Genomic DNA, 21,317 nt, shown 5'->3' with positions numbered 1-21,317 from the left:
CATAATAAATAGAACATATTGAAAAGCACACAACCAAATTGGAACAACTTCCACATAAATCATAATAAAATTAAAAAATAAAGATACAAAATTTAGTATCAATAACAACAACAAACCTCAACAAAATACCCTAAAAAATACCACAGACCAAGAGTCTGTTTAGCAGCTTTTGTAGCTGGAGTCAGTCAGGGCTCTGACCTCCCACGCAAGGTTGGAAAAGGCCAGCAAGGAAGGAGCCAGGTCTTCCAGGACTCGCAGCCAAGATGGTGTCTGGCCTCCTCAGCAGCCTCCATATTTGTAGTTGGAGTCATCTAAAAGCAGCTTCAGCGCCAGACATGCTCTGTAGCCTCTTTACTCCCTGATGAATTGGCATGGGTTTGGCCAGTTACTGAATTTGAGAGGACAACTTCCAACACTATTTTTCTATTCACATTTTATTTATTGTACTTCAGGTAACAAAAACTTAACAAATACATTACATACATTACATATAATACATACCTTACATACTGACATATCCTACATGTAGAACACACATAATAGACTTCCAGCTCTTCTCTTTGTACCTTGTTACGAAACTTAACTCTGTACGCATTTCGTATTTGTTATTCTACTTTTCTTTTGTATTTATCTAACCAGATTTTCAAGGGACGCGGGTGGCGCTGTGGGTTAAACCACAGAACCTAGGACTTGCCAATCAGAAGGTTGGCAGTTTGAATCCCCGCGACGGGGTGAGCTCCCATTGCTCGGTCCCTGCTCCTGCCAACCTACCAGTTCGAAAGCACGTCAAAGTGCAAGTAGATAAATAGGTACCACTCTGGCGGGAAGGTAAACAGCATTTCGGTGTGCTGCTCTGGTTCACCAGAAGCGGCTTAGTCATGCTGGCCACATGACCCGGAAGCTGTATGCTGGCTCCCTCGGCCAACAAAGCGAGATGAGCGCTGCAACCTCAGAGTCGGTCATGACTGGACCTAATGGTCAGGGGTCCCTTTACCTTTACCTTTAACCAGATTTTATCATACCTTTCCTCTATTTTCAAAATTTAATCTATATCTGCCAGGAGACTTGCATTGTCCGTATAGTTTTTAAGATATTCCTTAAAAGTTGACCATTCGTTGTTAACTTTTTGAATAGTCTTACCTATTATTCTCCCTGTTAATTCTGCAAGATGTAGCTATTCAATCATTTTTCTTAAACAGTCTGATTTGGTGGGGATAATATTGCTTTCCCAGTTTTCTGCTATCAAGATTCTTGCTGCTGCGGTGGCATACATAAATAAGGGTCTATAAATTTTCTTGATTTCTGCAAACCTGATACCAAACAGGAAGGCTTCCGGTTTTTTGTGAAAGAGTTTAAACAGTTTTTTTTCCATTTCATTATAGATGACATTCCAGAATTCTCTTAACTTCTTACACTCCCACCACATATGTATGAAGGTGCCATTCCCCTCTTTACACCTCCAGCACCTGTCTGTGCTTTTCTTATACATTTTGGCCAACTTGGCCAGGGATAGGTACCATCTGTATTGCATCTTTAAAACATTCTCTCTAAGGTTGTAGCAGGCGGTAAATCTAATGTCCTCTTTCCATAGCCTTTTCCATTCACTCATAAGTATGTTGTGGCGAATGTCCTGAGCCAAGCGTATCATGACTGCTTTTACCATTCACATTTTAAAAATATGTAGGGAAGTGAACAAGTGTTATGGCGCCAGTCCCAATGCTAAACATTGGGGTTCCCACCCATCTCCATTGTTAGAACTTTCTGCTTACTCCTCCTCCTCTCTGTAGCCTCATAGTTTCCAATCTGTAAGGGGAACCAGCCAGGTCTCAAGGAACTCGCCAAGGCGGGTGTACAAGACGTGTTGATTCTTCCTCTGAAATCTTGCTCCTCCGTTCTTTAAAAAAGTTCACTGATTTCTGCTCTCCACCAACAAATAATGTTTTTCACCTCACATTAGCTATTTGGCATGTGATTACTTGGATTAGCTTTGGGTCCTGTCAGGGAACTGACATCGGAGCCAGAAGTGGAGGCAGGGCTCCCAAGCGATGCCGGAGAAGGCCAAGCAGGGAGAGAGGGGACTCATCGGCTGGGGAAGGAAATCAGCGTAACACCAGGGATAAAGGGGGGCGGATGGGGGAATCGGAGAGGGGGCTCCAGGACTCTTCGCTGGAGACCTGCGGGGAGAGCACAGGTCCTCTGCTACCCACACCCACCCTGCGCAGAAGACTTCCGCGCAGGGAAAGTAGGCGTAGACTTGGCGTCAAAGAACTTCTTTGCTGGAAGAAGTTCAAGAAACGCCCACTGACGACTGAACAGCCACGAAGTGAAGGGCTGTCCAGCCAGGAAAGGTTTAACCAGGCTACCTGAGTGGCGGCAACTTACACATGAGCAACCCCATATAACCATTACAGGTCCCTTTTGGAAAATCAGTGTGACATTGACTGTTTTCCAATCCTGTGCAATGGAGGTCATTATTATGGAAAGTTTGCTTCTTCTTCTTTTTTAGAAAATAGTTTCATATTGAGTCATTTTCTTCATAAACTCTTGGGTAGGTGTCATCTGGGCCCAGTGACTTGCTCATTTTTATTTCTCAGCAGAACCTAAAACCTCATCACTTTTCACTTCTGTTTGATTCAAGTCTTCAAACACATTTCCCGAAAAAGTCAGTTCAGGAGCAGGAATCTGCCCTATATCTTCTGCAGTGAAGACAGACACAACTAAATCATTTAATTTCTCTGCAGTCTCCCTAGCCTCCTGCTTCTCATGTATTTAAAGTATTTTTTTATTGTTATCCTTAATGTTTTTAGCAATATGTTCTCAAATTCTTTTTTCTTCTTTATTTTCCTGTCAACTTACATTGGTTTCAACAGTTTGTGCTCCTCTTTCGTCTCCCTCAATTTCCAAAAGTAAACCTTCTTGCCTTTTATAGCTTTCTTCTCTGTTCATTAATCATGCTGGCATCGTCTTGGATTTAGTGGTTCTGTTCCTAATCTGTGATACACATTCCATCTAAGCTTCTATCATCATGGTTTTAAAAAGCTTCCAAGCATCTTGGGGAGAGATTTGACCCTCTTGACTCTCCCTTTCAACAATATTCTAAATATTCTTCTCACTCTTGAGGAGTTTTGCCTTTTGAAATTGAATACTACTGTGTTGCCCACTTTCCACACTGCAGTTGTTGTTCCCAGTTGGTTTTCCCCAGTCCTCCAGAGCAGAGGAAACACAGGGGCAAGATAGAAAAGGGAAGTTCCTCTGCACATACAAAAACCTTTCCTTGCATTCTATAAATTAGTTGGATAGAAACCTAAGTCTAGGAATTACCTCTGGCTAGTTCCATGGGAAAGTTAATTGGGAAAGGAGTACGACAAGGCTGTATATTGTCTCCCTGCTTATTTAACTTATATGCAGAATTCATCATGTGAAAGGCTGGTCTGGATGAATCCCAAACTGGTATTAAGATTGCCGGAAGAAATATCAACAACCTCAGATATGCAGATGACACGACTTTGATGGCAGAAAGTGAGGAGGAATTAAAGTACCTCTTAATGAGGGTGAAAGAGGAGAGCGCAAAATATGATCTGAAGCTCAACATCAAAAAAACGAAGATCATGGCCACTGGTCCCATCACCTCCTGGCAAACAGAAGGGGAAGAAATGGAGGCAGTGAGAGATTTTACTTTCTTGGCCTCCATGATCAGTGCAGATGGTGACAGCAGTCACAAAATTAGAAGATGCTTGCTTCTTGGGAGAAAAGCGATGACAAACCTAAAGCAGAGACATCACCTTGCTGACAAAGGTCTGTATAGTTAAAGCTATGGCTTTCCCAGTAGTGATGTACAGAAGTGACACCATAAAGAAGGCTGATCACTGAAGAATTGATGCTTTTGAATTCTGGTGCTGGAGGAGACTCTTGAGAGTCCCATGGACTGCAAGAAGATGAAACCGATCCATTCTTAAGGAAATCAGCCCTGAGTGCTCACTGGAAGGACAGATCCTGAAGCTGAGGCTCCAATACTTTGGCCACCTCATGAGAAGGGAAGACTCCCTGGAAAAGACCCTGATGTTGGGCAAGATATTGAGGGCACAAGGAGAAGGGGATGGCAGAAGATGAGATGGTTGGACAGTGTTCTCAAAGCTACCAGCATGAGTTTGACCAAACTGCGGGAGGCAGTGGAAGACAGGAGTGCCTGGCGTGCTCTGGTCCATGGGGTTACGAAGAGTCGGACACGACTAAACGACTAAACAACAACAACAAGTTCCATGGCCAATTGTTCTAAGGCATAGACATTTAGGATATCTGGCATTTTTGTCTTTGTTTGGAAAAACAACAACAACCCACAAGTCCAGTTTTGGGTGACACAACAAAGAGGACTGTTTCATCTGTGATTTCAGGAATTTCCCAACTATATCCTTCTGTTGAGATGCCAGGGACCTATTATGTACTCCATTGACTGGCATCATAAGGACACCTTTGGTAAAAGCAATGCAAAACAAAAAGAGCTACATTTAAAACACTACACACAAAAGATGATCTCTACCAGTAAGGCAAGGTCCATAGATGTCAAGCGTCCCTTATTTGGTGTAACAGTCCCTTATCCCAGCGCCATGTCCCGCTGCTGTCCCTTATTGATGAGGTTTCGTTTGGCTGCTGGCTGGGCTTTCTGTCTTTGACTCGGAGGGGCTCAGAAGTTGAACATATCTGTGCCCGGAAAATCCCTTATTTTGGCTGCTGATCCCTTATTTTCAAGGCTGCTGGTCCTTTATTTTCAAATCTGTAAGTTGACAGCTATGGCAAGGTCCCTTTCAAACTATAGAACTTCCCAGAACTTTTTGCAACACTGGGAGCTGCCTTGTGAATTTCCCTTGTGGTTTCCCTTTTTGCCTATCACACACACATTATTATTATTATTATTATTATTATTATTATTATTATTATTAATTGAATTTATATTCCACCCTATACCTGCACAAGACACATGAGCTATAGACCAGCATATATCTCGGGATCCTCTCCAGAATTTACCATTTCTCACATGCCAATTTGATCTTTCTCACTATCACAAATATGCTCTGCTCACTTTCCTACATGCTTTTACAAATATGAATGAACACTTGAGAGTTACCGTCTCGAGTTCTGACTCCAGAACTTGTAAGGAGGAATAGAAGGTGAGGGAGGAAAAAGTGGTCAGTGAGAAGGTCAACTAAATGGCACTGTAGTGTCCCTGTGCATGGAGTGTGTTTGCAAGAAATATTCAACAATAAATACTGAATAATAAATATTCCCTAAAAGACAAAACAAGGGCGCACACTTTCAAGATCCACTTCCTGTTTATTTACAATGGCTAACTTCCTACCAAATGGGAATTCAAGCTTTAAAAACTTCTATGACACTTTGATTCCCCATCTTCTACAGTTCTCAGCCTAATAAGTATTTAAAAAAAAATTAATTTTTATTAACTGGCCAATCACATCAAATTAAATCACATCACATAAATTCTGACTTACAAAGCCAAATTATGAATTTTGTTGGGGGGACCCATACTTCAAGATCCAAAGGGGGATTCTGATCATCTTCTTGCTACTGCGTTAATGTCCAAATCAGTCCCAATCAGTCCAAACAGAGTTCATAATTCTATCCAGTCTTATCTTGCTGTTTCCACATCACATCTTATTCATATATTTTCTCTTTTTTCTTTATGATCTGATAGTCTCCTTAAGCAGATAAACACAAATATAATAATCCTGTGTGAATTTCCCGTTCTTCCAATCCAAGTCCAGCTGGTTTCCATATATCATCTCCTTCATAGATAACATCGCTCTTTCCATCATAATTTTACGAAGCTGTCGCTCTTAAGTCCCACTGAGGAGTTTAATCCACGATATATAAACAGCTTTGTTTCTCTCTTTCTCCTCCCAGACTCAAGACCTCCGACAGAGCTTCCCAAAATGGCGACGGCATTTTTAACTGCGTCATTCCAAAGCTCTTATAATCAGCCTAATAAGTATTAATATGCATTGGGGGGAAAATAACTTAACTATGCCAGTGAGTAGCTGAAACAATAACATAGCAACATCTATATTGTTTATTTTCCTAAGTTTGCTTCCATCTCTCCAGCTAAGAGACAATAAAATCATGTGGCAACTCGTATCAAAAAGCAGTCTGTCACACAGCAGCTACAGTTTATCTTTAAGACACTGGTGTACCACTAATATTTTGCAGACAGAAGCTGTATCCTTGACCCACACTATTTATGCTGACAGGTACAAATGGAATACATAAAGTCAAGGACAAAGGAAACATGCAGAAATAAGCATAATAGGCAATGATGAATGGTAAAAAAATAATTAATTTACGGCTCAGACCCAATAAGCATAAAGTGCCACTAAGGGGGAGTGGAAATTATTTGCATTAAACAGCCCCAGAGTCCAGAAAAATATTGTATGAAATAATACTTCCTTGGTCTTCACACACACACACACACACCATACTAAAATATGGAAGCAAGGTCTACGTTTTTGCTTCCCTTGGCAAAATTTATTCATTTGTTTTTTTATTATTATTATTAATTTGCTGGAAGCCGCCCAGAGTGGCTGGGGAAACACTGTGAGATGGGTGGCTTATGATGATGATGATGATGATGATGATGATGATGATGATATAGAGTTTTATTGACACCTTATGCCAAGGACTTTTGCTGTTTTAGCAACTTGACAGGTACTAGTCAGTCAGCACTACAGAATTTTCTTCATGTCATCCAAGGAATACATATATTCCTATGTGCTATGTTTCCACAATCATGTAGAATTACAAAAACCTCCTCAGATTCTGGAATTTGCTATGTAGTTCAGCTTCTTAAGAATGCCATCTTTAATTTTAGTTTACATCAGTGATTTCCACTTCTTACAGTCTCGGATATGCTTCTGGGTAGCATGCTGAGATTTCAGAAGCCAGGAGATTTGCTAACTTAAGAAACCACAGTGCCTTGCATATAGCTCTCGTGCTTTCTCCCAAAACAACAGAAATAGTGGAATACATCATGTATACTGAAAGAGAAATTACAGAAAATATGTCCAGTTGGCCTGATTCACATATATTATGCATAGTATTGTTATTAAAATATTATAGCATTTTATTTAGTTATTTAAAACATAATTCAATTATTACAAGGCGGTTTAAATAACCTAAAACAAGTACACATGTAAACTAGGTAAAGGTAAAGGGACCCCTGACCATTAGGTCCAGTCGTGGCCGACTCTGGGGTTGCAGCGCTCATCTCGCTTTATTGGCCAAGGGAGCCGGCGTTTGTCCGCAGACAGCTTCCGGGTGATGTGGCCAGCATGACTAAGCCACTTCTGGCGAACCAGAGCAGCGCACGGAAACGCCGTTTACCTTCCCACCGGAGCGGTACCTATTTATCTACTTGCATTTTGACGTGCTTTCGAACTGCTAGGTTGGCAGGAGCAGGGACCGAGCAACGGGAGCTCACCCCGTCATGGGGATTTGAACCGCCTAACTTCTGATTGGCAAGTCCTAGGCTCTGTGGTTTAACCCACACCGCCACCTGCGTCCCTTTTACACATGTAAACTGGCCAACAGATAAAAGCACGCCGCCCTGAAAAATCTTTGAGTTTAGAATGCCTAGAAGACAACAAAGTTGGTGCTAGATGCACAACTCCCTTGGAATAGCACATCACAGCTGTGGCATCAATATAAAAAAAGAAAAAAGCCCTCTCTTTTGTTGTTTCATCTGTAAAAGATACGGAATTTGGAATAATGCATTAGCCAATGACATTAGCAAGTTGGCAGGCTGATAAGAATAGGAGATGCTTCTTCTTCCAAGTATGTTTTTATCAGTGTGTGCAAACCCAGAAGATGACAAATGCACCCACAGAACTGCAGAAACAGCGCATACCTCTCATCCAAGATAATTATCAATCTAAAAATGCACATACCTAGTCTCAAAGCGGAGGGTGTCACTTCAATCTCTCCCCTGATTGGCTGAAATGCAGCCAGCTGGGCAGCTACATCTGTCTCGAAAGCATCAGGGCTGTTTCCATTTGTCAAACTAGCACTGGCGTCCTCAGACTTGGAGACTGACTCTTGCTCGTCGTACACAGCAATCAACTGCAAAATGAAATGTTACTTTATTAAACTTTTGTAACAAGAAGGGGGTCCCCTCATGGAAACACAACTAATTACGACTTGGATCCAAAGAACTCTATGTGCATGATGACATGAGGATTTTCTCGCCTGACAGCCCCCAACAGCAGTAACCCCCCACCCCCATTTCTGATTCATCTGCAAATGTTAGGATGGACTGTCTAGAATAGAATGTGATAGTATTTTATTACTTTTTTTTAAAAAAAAAGTATTATCCTACAAGTAACTTAACAGCACGGATGGCACTGTGGTGCAAACCACTGGGCCTTGGGCTTGCCAATCGAAAGGTCGGCGGTTCGAATCCGCGCAACGGGGTGAGCTCCCGTTGCTCAGTCCCTGCTTCTGCCAACCTAGCAGTTTGAAAGCACGTCAAAGTGCAAGTAGATAAATAGGTACCACTCCGGCAGGAAGGTAAACGGCAATTCCATGCACTGCCAGAAGTGGCTTAGACATGCTGGCCACATGACTTGGAAAAACTGTCTGCGGTTAAGTCCAGTCGCAAATGACTCTGGGGTTGCGGCGTTCATCTCACTTTACTGGCCAAAGGAGCCAACGTTTGTCCACAGACAGTTTCCCCCCTGTATTTTAAAATATAAAAACTGGCAGCTTGAACTAAGCCTCAAAATGAACTGGCAAGAAGCGCAGACCAAAAGCTGTCCTAAGAGGTATCTCAAGGTATATTGTAAAACGGAGAAAAATACGTGAAGAACAAATGTATAGCATTCATCTTACAGCACCCAAAAGGTAAACAGAAAGAATCATTCTACAAATAAATAGTTCTGAACAGGTAGGAGGAATCTATAAACAGGCCACCAAAGCATAATTAATGTTGTTCTGATGTTTTGTTTTGTTTTAACAGGGCATGAACACAGAGTAAAGGCAACAATAATGGGAACATATTCACGTTCAAGTCTTCAAGCAGGTAGATAAGAACAGTTTGAGGCAAAATAACAAAGGTATGTAGGGAAAACAAATTGAGGGGTGGGAGAGGAAGCTTCTAGAAATGACAGTTGGAGCTGTGCTGCCCATACAAACGGTAAAGATAAATATTGTATAGCACTTTGATACAATAGACGGTGGATAACTGAGGGAATTGAGGTGGCTAATACCCAGAAAGCTGAATATAAAAGGGGGGGCAGGGAAATGCCAAAAGCACATAGGAAAGGTCATCGAAGGCAAGCACATGTACAAACAGAGTAGACTGGGGAAGCATTGTAAAGGAAATCAGATTTATTACAGAAAAGAAAACAAAAGTGGGGGGGGGGAGCAGAAGAGGTCACACTGTTCATCAAGCTGAAATAAGAAACTAATATGTAGAAACCCCCATCTGAAAAGAACTGGACCACACAATATGTGTTTGTGTGATAAGAAATAAAGTACCTTCTAAATAACAAATCATCATATCTATGCATGCTGCATTGGGAGAAAATAATACAGCAAAATAAATAAGATGGCCCAGATAATATTCTGTAAAAAAAGAAAAAAGGAAAATATACAAGACTACAAGTAGTAGAATTAGCAGCTGATTTTTTTTTTTTAATCACATGGTGGTTCAGTGATAGACAGAAGTACTATATCCATTTAACATTTCCATTTAAGGTAAAGGTACCCCTGCCCGTACGGGCCAGTCTTGACAGACTCTGGGGTTGTGCGCCCATCTCACTCAAGAGGCCAGGGGCCAGCGCTGTCCGGAGACACTTCCGGGTCACGTGGCCAGCGTGACAACGCTGCTCTGGCGAGCCAGAGCTGCACACGGAAACGCCGTTTACCTTCCCGCTGGTAAGCGGTCCCTATTTATCTGCTTGCACCCGGAGGTGCTTTCGAACTGCTAGGTTGGCAGGCGCTGGGACCGAGCAGCGGGAGCGCACCCCGCCGCAGGGATTCGAACCGCCGACCTTTCGATCGGCAAGTCCTAGGCGCTGAGGCTTTAACCCACAGCGCCACCTGCGTCCCTGACATTTAACATTTCCATTTAACATTTGTTTAAAAAACCCGAGGCATTTTTGTTGGGGATTGTAGGGAAAAACCTGCCAAAAAAGTTGAGAAACATCTTCATGTATGCGACAATGGCCGTGAGAGTTCTGGTAGCACAAGGATGGAAGACCGAAGAAACCCCAACTAAAGAATCATGGCAAGAAAAATTGATGGACTGAGCAGAACTGACAAAACTGACATATAAGCTACGGGACAAGGATAACTGTGACTTTAAGGATGAATGGGAACCCTTTACAAAGTATCTGAAGACGCAACAAAGCGAACTGGACTCCTTAGCAGGTTTTGAATAAACATTCACAAACTTTCTATTGATAATAATCAGCTAAATAGTTTGAGGATCTATACAACTTTGTAATATGCAGAAAACAGCATTCTCAGAGAAACCAAAGACTGGAACTGAGGAAAGCTGGGGGGAGGGGGGTTGTGTGGGAGGGGGAGGGAGGAAAAATGGGGGGGGGGACAAGGATGATATGTTTTTGGATAATATGTCTTGTTATAATTTTGAATTAAAAAATTTTAAAAATTAAAAAATTAAAAAACTAAACACATTTACTGATAAAGAAAGAGAAGTACTATATCTAAAGCAGCAATGGTCAATGATAATGAAACTATACCGTCAACAATATCTTGGTTTTACGAAGAAGGTGTTTTACAGTGGACATCTCAACGGCTTATAGAACAAAGTAAATACTTTAGACCCGTGACAATTAGAAAACATACCATATTTTTTGCACCATAACACTCACTTTTTTCCTCCTAGAAAGTAAGGGGAAATGTCTGTGTGTGTTATGGAGCGAATGCCTGCGGGTGGCGGGGGGGATCTGCTGCAGTCGTGAGCAGAGGATCCATGGTTCCCCTTCCTTCCCTCTTCCATGGTTACAAAGCATGGATACACATGGATCCTCAGGATTTTTGCATTGGGCTACTCCAAACTCACCGTCAGATCACATGTCTGTGGCCACAGCATGAACCACAAAAATCATATATCCACTATTTCGTTTAGAATTTTTTTTTCTTGTTTTCCTCCTCTAAAAACTATGTGCGTGTTATGGTCTGGTGCGTGTTATAGAGCGAAAAATACGGTACTTTGGGGCTTTGAAATAAAACAACCAAACAGGGATATTCTCCCATGATAATTCCTACCACAGCTTTGCCAAGTTTGATTTATATTGGGATATTAGTGGGAAAGAGCACTGTGTCTTCGATTCAAGATTACAATAGTGTATGTTGGTGAAAACTTCCAGAAATGCTTGATTATTTGATCATGGAACAGCTGTCAGGCTGTCTGTTTTTCTCCTTATATTTTCTTTGTAATAGCTTTTGCTTATACAAAAATAAATAGTTTTTTTTCAGCAACAACAACAACAGGGAAAGCTACAAGAAACATAATAATGCAATAGATACCTGCCTGAAGATATGGGATCAATAGAAATCTTAAGAGAACATGGGGAATTTCCACAATAGCATCCATCGTGGAAGATGGAAAATGTTTTTGGCAAGCACTGAAAAGAGCACAGTGCAGGGACCTGCCTGATGTCAATTGGCAGGATGTTCCAAACTGTGGGTGCTTCCACACCAAAATATTGATTTCTTCCAAATGCAGAATGGATATTATGTAGCACATGGGTAGGCAAACTAAAGCCCGGGGGCCAGATCTGGCCCAATCGCCTTCTTTTTTTATAATAATTTTTATTAATTTACCAATACAAATATACATAAAATCCATATCAAAATTTTCACACATTATCTCTTCAGCTTCTCCGCCAATCATCCGTATTTAGAATCTTAGTTACGCATTCCCTCAGTTTGTATTGCTGTTTGATTCCCTCCCTCTCTTTTTTCCCTTTCTTTTCCTTCTCCTCCTGCGATGAGGCTACATTTTAATATTTTAATGTTCCATTATTTTAATGTTGTATTTTATTTTTGTTTTTAAGCTGTAATCATTCATCTTGTTTTTATTATTGCTTATAAGCCGCTCTGAGCCCGGCCTTGGCTGGGGAGGGCGGGGTATAAATAAATTATTATTATTATTATTATTATTATTATTATTATTATTATTATTATTATTTTAAAGATATTTATTAAAGTTTCAAAGATTATATAAAAGCAAAACAAAACAATAATACAAACAAAAACAAGTATAGTTTCAATCCCTTATTTTCTTGTAACTTACTTCCCCGACTTCCTCATACCTCCCCTTTCTGTATTCCAATTTCTAATTATTAATTCAGCAAATCCTCTCCCTTATTTTTCATTTAATTTTTAGCCTTTTCTTTTCTTTTCTTTTCTTTTCACTTAACCATTACAGCTGGAAACCACATAATTTCTAAACCAACGTCATTCTAACATTCATTAATTTTGCAATGTTTCCTAAGATAGTACTTAAATTTCTTCCAATCTTCTTCCTCTGTCTCTCTCCCCTGGTCTCGGATTCTGCCAGTCATTTCTGCCAGTCCCATATAGTCTATCACCTTCATCTGCCATTCTTCCGAGGTGGGTAGATCTTGTGTCTTCCAATACTTTGCAATGAGTATTCTTGCTGCTGTTGTAGCATACAGTTTGTATTGCTATTAATGCTCCCTCGAACTCTCACCCCTATTTCTTTTTAACAATACTTCTCAAGTTTCACAGTGCTTCTTGAAACCCCACTAGCGTTGTTTGCTCATCACATGTACTTTTCAGATACTCTACAAATTTTCCCCAGTCCTCAATGAACTTTTGCTCTCGTAGATATCTTATCTTCCCAGTTAATTTATCCAACTCTGTGGGCCAGTAGAATTCTTGCTGCTGTTATTGCGTATTGGAAAAGTTTACAATCTTTTTTCCTTATTTCATTTCTTACAATCCCTGAAAGAAAAGCCTCTGGTTTGGCCCAATCGCCTTCTAAATCCGGCCCCCAGGCTGTCTGGGAATCAGCATGTTTTTACATGAGTAGAATGTGTCCTTTGATTTAAAATGCATCTCTGGGTTATTTGTGGGGCCTGCCTGGTGTTTTTACATGAGTAGAATGTGTCCTTTGATTTAAAATGCATCTCTGGGTTATTTGTGGGGCATAGGAATTCGTTCATTATTTTCTCCCAAAATATAGTCTGCCCCCCCCCCAAGGTCTGAGGGACAGTGGACCAGCCCCCTGCTGAAAAAGTTTGCTGACCCTTGTAGCACCTGTAATTCCGCTTATCAAAGTGGCTGAGTGGGTAAGGTAAGGCGAGTTCAATGGTAAACTGATCCCAAGAAAAGACTCCTTGGAAAAGACCCTGATGTTGGGAAAGATGGAGGGCACAAGAAGAAGGGGACGACAGAGGACGAGATGGTTGGACAGTGTTGTCGAAGCTACAAACATGAGTGTGACCAAACTGTGGGAGGCAGTGGAAGACAGGAGTGCCTGGCGTGCTCTGGTCCATGGGCTCACAAAGAGTCGGACACGATTAAACGACTAAACAACAACAACAACAAAATTTTATTTACCGTATTTTTCGCCCTATAGGACGCACTTTTCCCCCTCCAAAAATGAAGGGGAAATGTGTGTGCGTCCTATGGGGCGAATGCAGGCTTTCGCTGAAGCCTGGAAAGCGAGAGTGGTCGGTGCGCACCAACCCCTCTCGCTCTCCAGGCTTCGTGGACCTCTCCGCAAGCAGCGGGAGCCAGCGCTGGGCTCCCGCGGCTTGCAGAGAGCTGCCTGTTTGGGGACTGGGGTCGGGGGAAGCTCGGGCCTCCCCCGCCCCGAGCCTGGGGGAAAAAATAATTTTCCCCCCTTTATTTCCCCCCTAAAAAACTAGGTGTGCCTTATGGGACGGTGCGTCCTATAGGGCGAAAAATACGGTATATCCCACCCTCCCCAGCTGAAGCGGCTGACAACAGCAAAATAATACAACATTCTAAAATCAGTTCATTATAAAATCAGTTCAAATCAAATTAATGGCAACCACTGGGCTAGAGTTCACCCGTTGGAAGGAACAAGGCCTAAAATGGTTTTCAGGGTTACAATGTGGGATGCAAGAAAGAGGGAGCAGGGCTCTTTTTGTGTACCATGGCTTTCGTGCCTCCACTCTCGAGGTGCAACCCAGCGCACCCCCTCAAAAGTAGTTTTTGCAGGTAGAAAGACCTTTTGGAATGGCACAGGATTGCAATGGGGGGGGCAGACTGGGCAGAAATTTGGGGGGGTGGCTTGCATGAGTGGGAGCGTCTTCCACTCAAAGGGGGAATTCCTGGATCCCAGTTACTTCAGCTAAATTAGAATGGAATGCAATGTTACATATGCAAATTTAACTCTCTTCGGATGCTTGTATAAGCCAAGAAGAGAAAGGTGGGAGTGCTGTTTCCTTACATTTAAAATACTACTGTAACATCTCATTCTCTTTGTCACTTTGAAGATCTATGTCACAATGATACACTAGGGTTAGTAGAATAACAGAACAAAAAGACAAATATTTAATGAAATCCATTTGCCCGGGGCAAGGAAACAATGTGAAATAAGGAACTGGGTGGAAAAATAAGGAAAGAAAGAAAGAAGCAAGGGGAGGGTTGAAATTTAACAACTCAAAAGAAATTGACATTTTTGGGTCTCCTACTCATTTATAATTTGGTTGTAGAAAGGGTGTCAGCTCATGTTCACAAAGACATATTTTAGTAGCATCCACATGCATGATAATTAGGGCAGTAACATTGTGCCCCTCTTCAAATAAAGCATGCATACTTTTGGCAGGTCTCTTGCCATCCAATTTAAGTTCTGCGTGGTGTTTATTTTTATTTAACATCATCACCCTGCCATTCCTCATAAAAAGAGCTAAAGGCAAACAGCAACATCAAACCGCAAAGCAACAATGTAAAACATCAGTTGCAAAACATCATTAACGAACATTAACAAGTACAGCTGTAGAAAAGTAACATCAAGAGCAGCAGCAAGCGTTGTTATTCCAAATAAGCAGACTGTTAAAAGCTATACAACTCAAATAATCACCTGCAAGCCATAGAAGATGCCCAATTAGGACCAATAGGTGTATGGCAACTGCTTTAGGACCACAGTTGTACTGTGGGGAGGAGTTGTGGTGGACCGCATGGCCACCCACTCTCCTCCGGGGGCAGGGGACAAAGTCCCACATTGCCCAGGGGATCCTGGCTGCGTCATCGACCAGCCAGCCAATCCGCTGGTTGCAGCGGTGTGTGGCCAGGACCAATTAAGCTGAGGCATGAGCTGGAGGGCTTCCTCTTGGCTGGCTTCTTCAAACTCCCTCCCTCCCTATTTTACAGGTTTTTCTTCATTGGCCTTGCTATGGACCATGGTTGGTTGCCGTTGAGGGGCCTGGGAGGAATTTTTCCACTTGGCAAAATTGGCATGGGGCCATTTGGTTTTCACCTACCTCGTAACAATCATCACAACTTTGTAAGGTTTTGTGGTTAGACATTGTTTGACCTTATGATGGGGAGGGGAAGTGTGGCCATCACCTGCCCCTCCAAGCTTAAGGGTATTCCGTTAAAGGAATCCCGGGGTGTGGATCTTGTCCGAAGCCCAGGGCGGGGCTAGGGCCTTGACACGACCCCGTTGGGAACATCTGGGGGAGCTCAAGTTGGTCTGCATCGACGGGGCTCCCCCTTCTGGTAGTTTACCCTTACCTGCACAATAGGCAAGAGTCAGATATAGTTGGGTCCATTCAATGCCTAAGCCAATACCTCTCACAGTCTGTAATCAATAAAGTTGCGGCCAAAATTTACCCAATAACGTTATCCTAACATCTGTGTCCTGGTGTGCTTTATTCTTCACGAGGGGTCTAGACACGCAACATCCTTAGCCTGTAAAATTGTGGTAGTGGCTGGGCTGAGTCTTTCACTGACTGGAAGAGATATAATCCATTTTAACTCCCATCATTCCTGACCACTAGCCATGCTAGCTGGGGCTAATGGACAGTGCTAGGAACACAACATTACTACAATAGACCACTGGTTTAAAATGAGTCAACAGTGTGAAACAGTAGCAAAAAAAAAAAAAAAAAAAAAAGCAGTGCTATTCAAGGCTGCATCAACAGAAGACTAGTGTCCAGGTTGAAGGACATAATAAAAAAACATGTAAGATCCAAAGATCCCTTTGGATCTTGAAGTATGGGTCCCCCCAACAAAAATTCAAAATTTGGCTTTGTAATTCGGAATTTATGTGATGTGATTTAATTTGATGTGATTGGCCAGTTAATAAAAATTAGTAATAAAAAAAAATGTAAAGGGCCCCTGACAGTTAAGTCCAGTCACAAACGACTCTAGGGTTGCGGCGCTCATCTCGCTTTACTTGCCAAGGGAGCCAACGTTTGTCCGCAAACAGTTTTTCCAGGAAATGTGGCCAACATGACTAAGCCGCTTCTGGCGAAACCAGAGCAGCGCATGGAAGCGCCGTTTACCTTCCTGGAAAAGCGGTACCTATTTATCTACTTGCACTTTGATGTGCTTTCAAACTGCTAGGTTGGCAGGAGAAGGGACTGAACAATGGGAGCTCGCCCATACCAGGGATTTGAACCGCCAACCTTCCGACCGGCAAGCCCAAGGCTCAGTGGTTTACACCACAGGATGTAATAGTGTCACTCCATTCTGCCTTGGTCTGACCACACCTGGAGTACTGTGTCCAGTTCTAGGCACCACAATTTAAGAGGGATGTTGACATGCTGGAACGTGTGCCAAGGAAGGCGACCAAGATGACCAACTAAGCCTTAGGATGAAAGGTTGAGGGGGTTGGGTCTGTTTAGCCTGGATAAGAGGAGACTGAGAGGAGATATGGCATCCATCATATCATCTTAAACACCTAAAGGGTTGTCACATGGAAGATGGAGCAAGATTGTTTTCTCCTGCCCTGAAGGGTAGGAAGAACTTTAAGTTCTGCCTAAACATCAGGAAGAACTTTCTGAAAGGTAAGAGCTGTTCAGCAGTGGAATGGACACACCTTCCGTGGAGGTTTTTAAGCAGAGGTTGGGTGGCCATCTTTAGTTGCACAAGAGTAGTGAATGTGGCATGACAGTGAGAAGGGAGAAACACTGAAAGGCTGGAGGGGACGGGGAAACTGGCAGTTTTAAACAATGGTAAGAATCTTAAAAAGCAGAGACATCACCTTGCCGACAAAGGTCCGTATAGTTAAAGCTATGGTTTTCCCAGTAGTGATGTATGGAAGTGAGAGCTGGACCATAAAGAAGGCTGATCGCCGAAGAATTGATGCTTTTGAATTATGGTGCTGGAGGAGACTCTTGAGAGTCCCATGGACTGCAAGAAGATCAAACCGATCCATTCTTAGGGAAATCAGCCCTGAGTGCTCACTGGAAGGACAGATCCTGAAGCTGAGGCTCCAATACTTTGGCCACCTCATGAGAAGAGAAGACTCCCTGGAAAAAACCCTGATGTTGGGCAAGATATTGAGGGCACAAGGAGAAGGGGACGACAGAGGACAAGTAGCTGCTGCATTACCCACCCTAGGCTTAGACTTAGACTCGAGTCAATAAGTTTTCCCAGTTTTTTGTGGTAAAATTAGGTGTCTCGGCTTATATTCAGGTTGGCTTATACTCGAGTATATACGGTAGTTCACCTTATGTTATCAAAATCTCCTCCTTTTCAGTATTCGCAAAAATAATTGCCCACATGGCAATTTAATCAAGTTTAAGGAGAACACTTTGGATGCCCCCAGAGCCTTTTGGTTAAATGAAACTTCACTATTTACTCACAGGTGAAATAAATGCAGCATAATTGTAAGAAGATAAACAGACACACAGAGAGCCTCAAGGACCTGAGGAAATCTTAATATATGCCTTGAGAAACAAATATTTAAAAATAACAAAGTTGTGGATCAGTTGAGACAAGTAAGTCATAAAACCAAAAAGAAAAAAAGAAAAAAAGCATGTCAGTCTCACATAGAACCCTGAACCCTAAAGAGGAAAATGGCGAAGAATATACCGTATTTTTCACTCTATATGACACAAGAGACCATAAGACTCACCTAGTTTCTGGAGGAGGAAAACAAGGGGGGGGGGGGGAAATATTCTGAATCCCAGAAGCCAGAGCAGCAAGAGGGATCTCTGTGCAGCGAAAGCAGCAATCCCTCCATATGACGCACACACATTTCCCCTTACTTTTTAGGAGGGAAAAAATGAGTCTTATAGAGCAAAAAATACGGTATATGGTATGGAAGATTTAACCAAGCGAAACTACTAAATGTAATTAAAACACTGAAGTTTCAGCACTTCAGCAAACGGGGGGGGGGGGGGGAGGGGGAATTAGCACCTTTAAGTGGAGAGGGAAACAGTTGTGTTTTAAAGCATTTATATAATTGTAACTCAAGGCAATTAGTTTATATCAATTGTATACCATTTCAAACATTTCGTAAGCACTTGTTTTTCCTTTTTTTAAACGTGGAACCAGATTAGCACTTTCAATTAGGTTAGAAAAGTAAGATTCTTATTAACCTCTTCCTGAGTACGCTAAAAACAACAACAACACATGACTGCACTAATTTAGTATCACTTAAGTGGAGCCAAAGAGATGCTTCTCTTCCTTCCCCAATCTCTGAAGCCTGGAGAAGGAGGAAAGACGCCGTCAATGAGGGCGGAGGAAACCCACAACTGAACCTACATGCAATTAAATTCATCAGTTTTCAAGTACTGCTAGGTTAAGAATCGTTTAAAGAAATAAATATATTCCCTTTAATTTTTTTAACAACATATTAGATAATTAAAGAGGGTACATTGGAAGACGGAATGCACAAATCTTGCTATATCTCCAGAGTTTCTCCAGTGAAAAGACTGATTGATCTATTCAGCCCTGTGAAGACCACTACTGTAAGAAAGGCATTATTTAAAACCATGGCAGGAACCCCATGTCTTTTTCTGATGCAGGAGTACTACAGCTCCCATTATCTCTTGCTGACTGATGGGAGTTTCCTATCACTTTTATTTTTTAATTGTAACTTGGAACAAAACACAAAATCCCTGTTTTTATTAAGCAATCAAATGCTCTCCCCTCTTTTCATTTTTGCTTTTTTCGAAAACAAATAAAAACTGCTCACACATCTTAAACATGCAGGGAACCGCTTAAAGACAATGTTTCCTCATATTTGTAACCTGCTTTTCTATTAAAAATAGTGAAAGCAGCCTACAACTCCATAAAGCTCATAAAAATTGCACCGGTTAAAATAATTAAAATAACAGCAATCTTAAAGGCAGCCAGACTAAGCCAGTGAACAACCTCAGAAGGATAACTTGTACTCACTCAGTAGTCCCAGCACAGTTTAAAACATATCCCCCAAAGGTTTGTGGAATAAATGCGTTTTCACTGCCCACTGAACAGCAAGCAAAGAGGGAGCCAGACAGAACTCCTTTGGGTCTCTCAATTTGGCAATCATTTAGCAAATTACATCTACCTTTCAAGCTGCTGAATACCTTTGTTGGAGGCCCCCAGTGTGTATATCACACTGGGACCACTACAGAAAATGGCAAGTTCATGTTCCTCTACGTGCTCTGAAAGATTTGGGTTTGCTTCTTCAAATTTACTTTCCCACACAGTTAAAAGTAACACATGTCACATTACATTGGTCCCTTGGTTCTCAAACGCCTCGGTACTCAAACAACTGGGAACCACAACACTGCCAACCCCGGAAGTAAGTGTTCCAGTTTGCGAACTTTTTTCGGAAGCCGAACATGCTCTGTTTGGAGTGTTACACTGACAATTTGAGTGCCACACTTCTGTTTGGAGCGTTACGCTGAAGTCTGTTTTTGCTATTTATTTTGCATTTTTGTGACTCTTTTTGTGTGTATGTGACTGTGGAACCCAGTTCAGCTACTGATTGATTGTGTTTCTGCAGTACATTGTTTATTGCTTTCATTTTATGGGTCAATGGTCTTGTTAGATAGTAAAATTCATGTTAAATTGCTATTTGTGGGGTTGTTATTAAAAGTCTGGAACCGATTAACCCATTTTGCATTACTTTCTATGGGAAAGCACACCTTGGTTTTGGAACACTTTGGTTTTGGAACGGACTTCCAGAACAGACTAAGTTTGAGAACCAAGGTACCACTGAATTTTAGTTCTCAGGTCTACCAAGTGAGGTTGCAGCAATCCGAAAAGCAAAGCATCATGTGCTTTATATACAAGGTAAAGGTAAAGGGACCACTGACCATTAGGTCCAGTCATGACCGACTCTGGGGTTGCGGCGCTCATCTCGCTTTATTGGCTGAGGGAGCCGGCGTACAGCTTCCGGGTCATGTGGCCAGCATGACTAAGCCGCTTCTGGCGAACCAGAGCAGTGCACGGAAACGCCGTTTACCTTCCCGCCGGAGCGCTACCTATTTATCTACTTGCACTTCATGCCTTCAAACTGCTAGGTTAACAGGAGCAGGGACCGAGCAATGGGAGCTCACCCCGCCGCGGGGATTTGAACCGCCGACCTTCTGATTGGCAAGTCCTAGGCTCTGTGGTTTAACCCACAGTGCCACCCATTTGCATCAATTCATTGGGCTGCAGCAGGAAGGAGTATTTGGAGAAAATTGCATCCTTTCTTCCTCCAACAGGAGTATCCAGGAGCTAGAGTTCTGTTCACTGGAATTCTGCATTCAATCCCTCAATTTATTTTCTCAAGAATCAGTTGTTTTCAATATGCTACTTCATATTATCTGTTGCAATATTTCATTTCGTTTCTACTTTGTGATGGGAAGAAGCTACATAACTTGAAATACAACGTTCAAGGCTGTACATCCATGAGAAAATAAGATGCATGGGATTTGCTTCTAGAGTAACATGTATAAGTTTCTCTGACTAGAAAGATATATATATTATAGTGTGGCTACTCTTTCAAACCTGTATGCGCAGGCATGCATTCAACTGCTAAGATTTTAACATTTGAGATTTATTCTTGTACAAGCTGGGGGATGAAACAAAGAGAGCCTTATCAGACTGAAATAAATACACCAAAAGGCCATTTCTCCTTTTGTGCTTGGCAAGATTCATGTTCAACATTATTTGTAGACCCATTTCATTCTTTTCAGCTATAAACAAGACTGCTCCTGAGTTTTGAATGATAAGAAATGCCCTTATTTCTTCTTTCTATTTGTCCAAACGTGACACACAACAAGGAAGACTACAAACTTCAATTGAATGTTGGCTCTATTTCTGAACCTGCAGAATCAACATGAAAGACTAAAAGAAAA

The 21,317-nt window shown here is 41.9% G+C and overlaps 1 protein-coding gene across 3 annotated transcripts in view; it reads right to left on the bottom strand.

The window, feature by feature from the left end:
* The window catches only part of PARD3B (par-3 family cell polarity regulator beta), a 616,930-nt gene that overhangs the window by 480,507 nt on the left and 115,106 nt on the right, over positions 1 to 21,317 (bottom strand). For all 3 annotated transcript variants that reach the window (XM_083705169.1, XM_083705171.1, XM_083705170.1), the window contains exon 3: positions 7,953 to 8,124. In XM_083705169.1, coding sequence (XP_083561295.1) covers positions 7,953 to 8,124 — 172 coding nt within the window. The remainder of the gene's footprint in view (positions 1 to 7,952; positions 8,125 to 21,317) is intronic.

Source organism: Podarcis gaigeae (genome assembly GCF_964106915.1).
Source record: "Podarcis gaigeae genome assembly, chromosome: 1".
NCBI classification, from domain to species: Eukaryota; Metazoa; Chordata; class Lepidosauria; order Squamata; family Lacertidae; genus Podarcis; species Podarcis gaigeae.
This window is presented reverse-complemented; position numbering and strand designations above follow the sequence as displayed.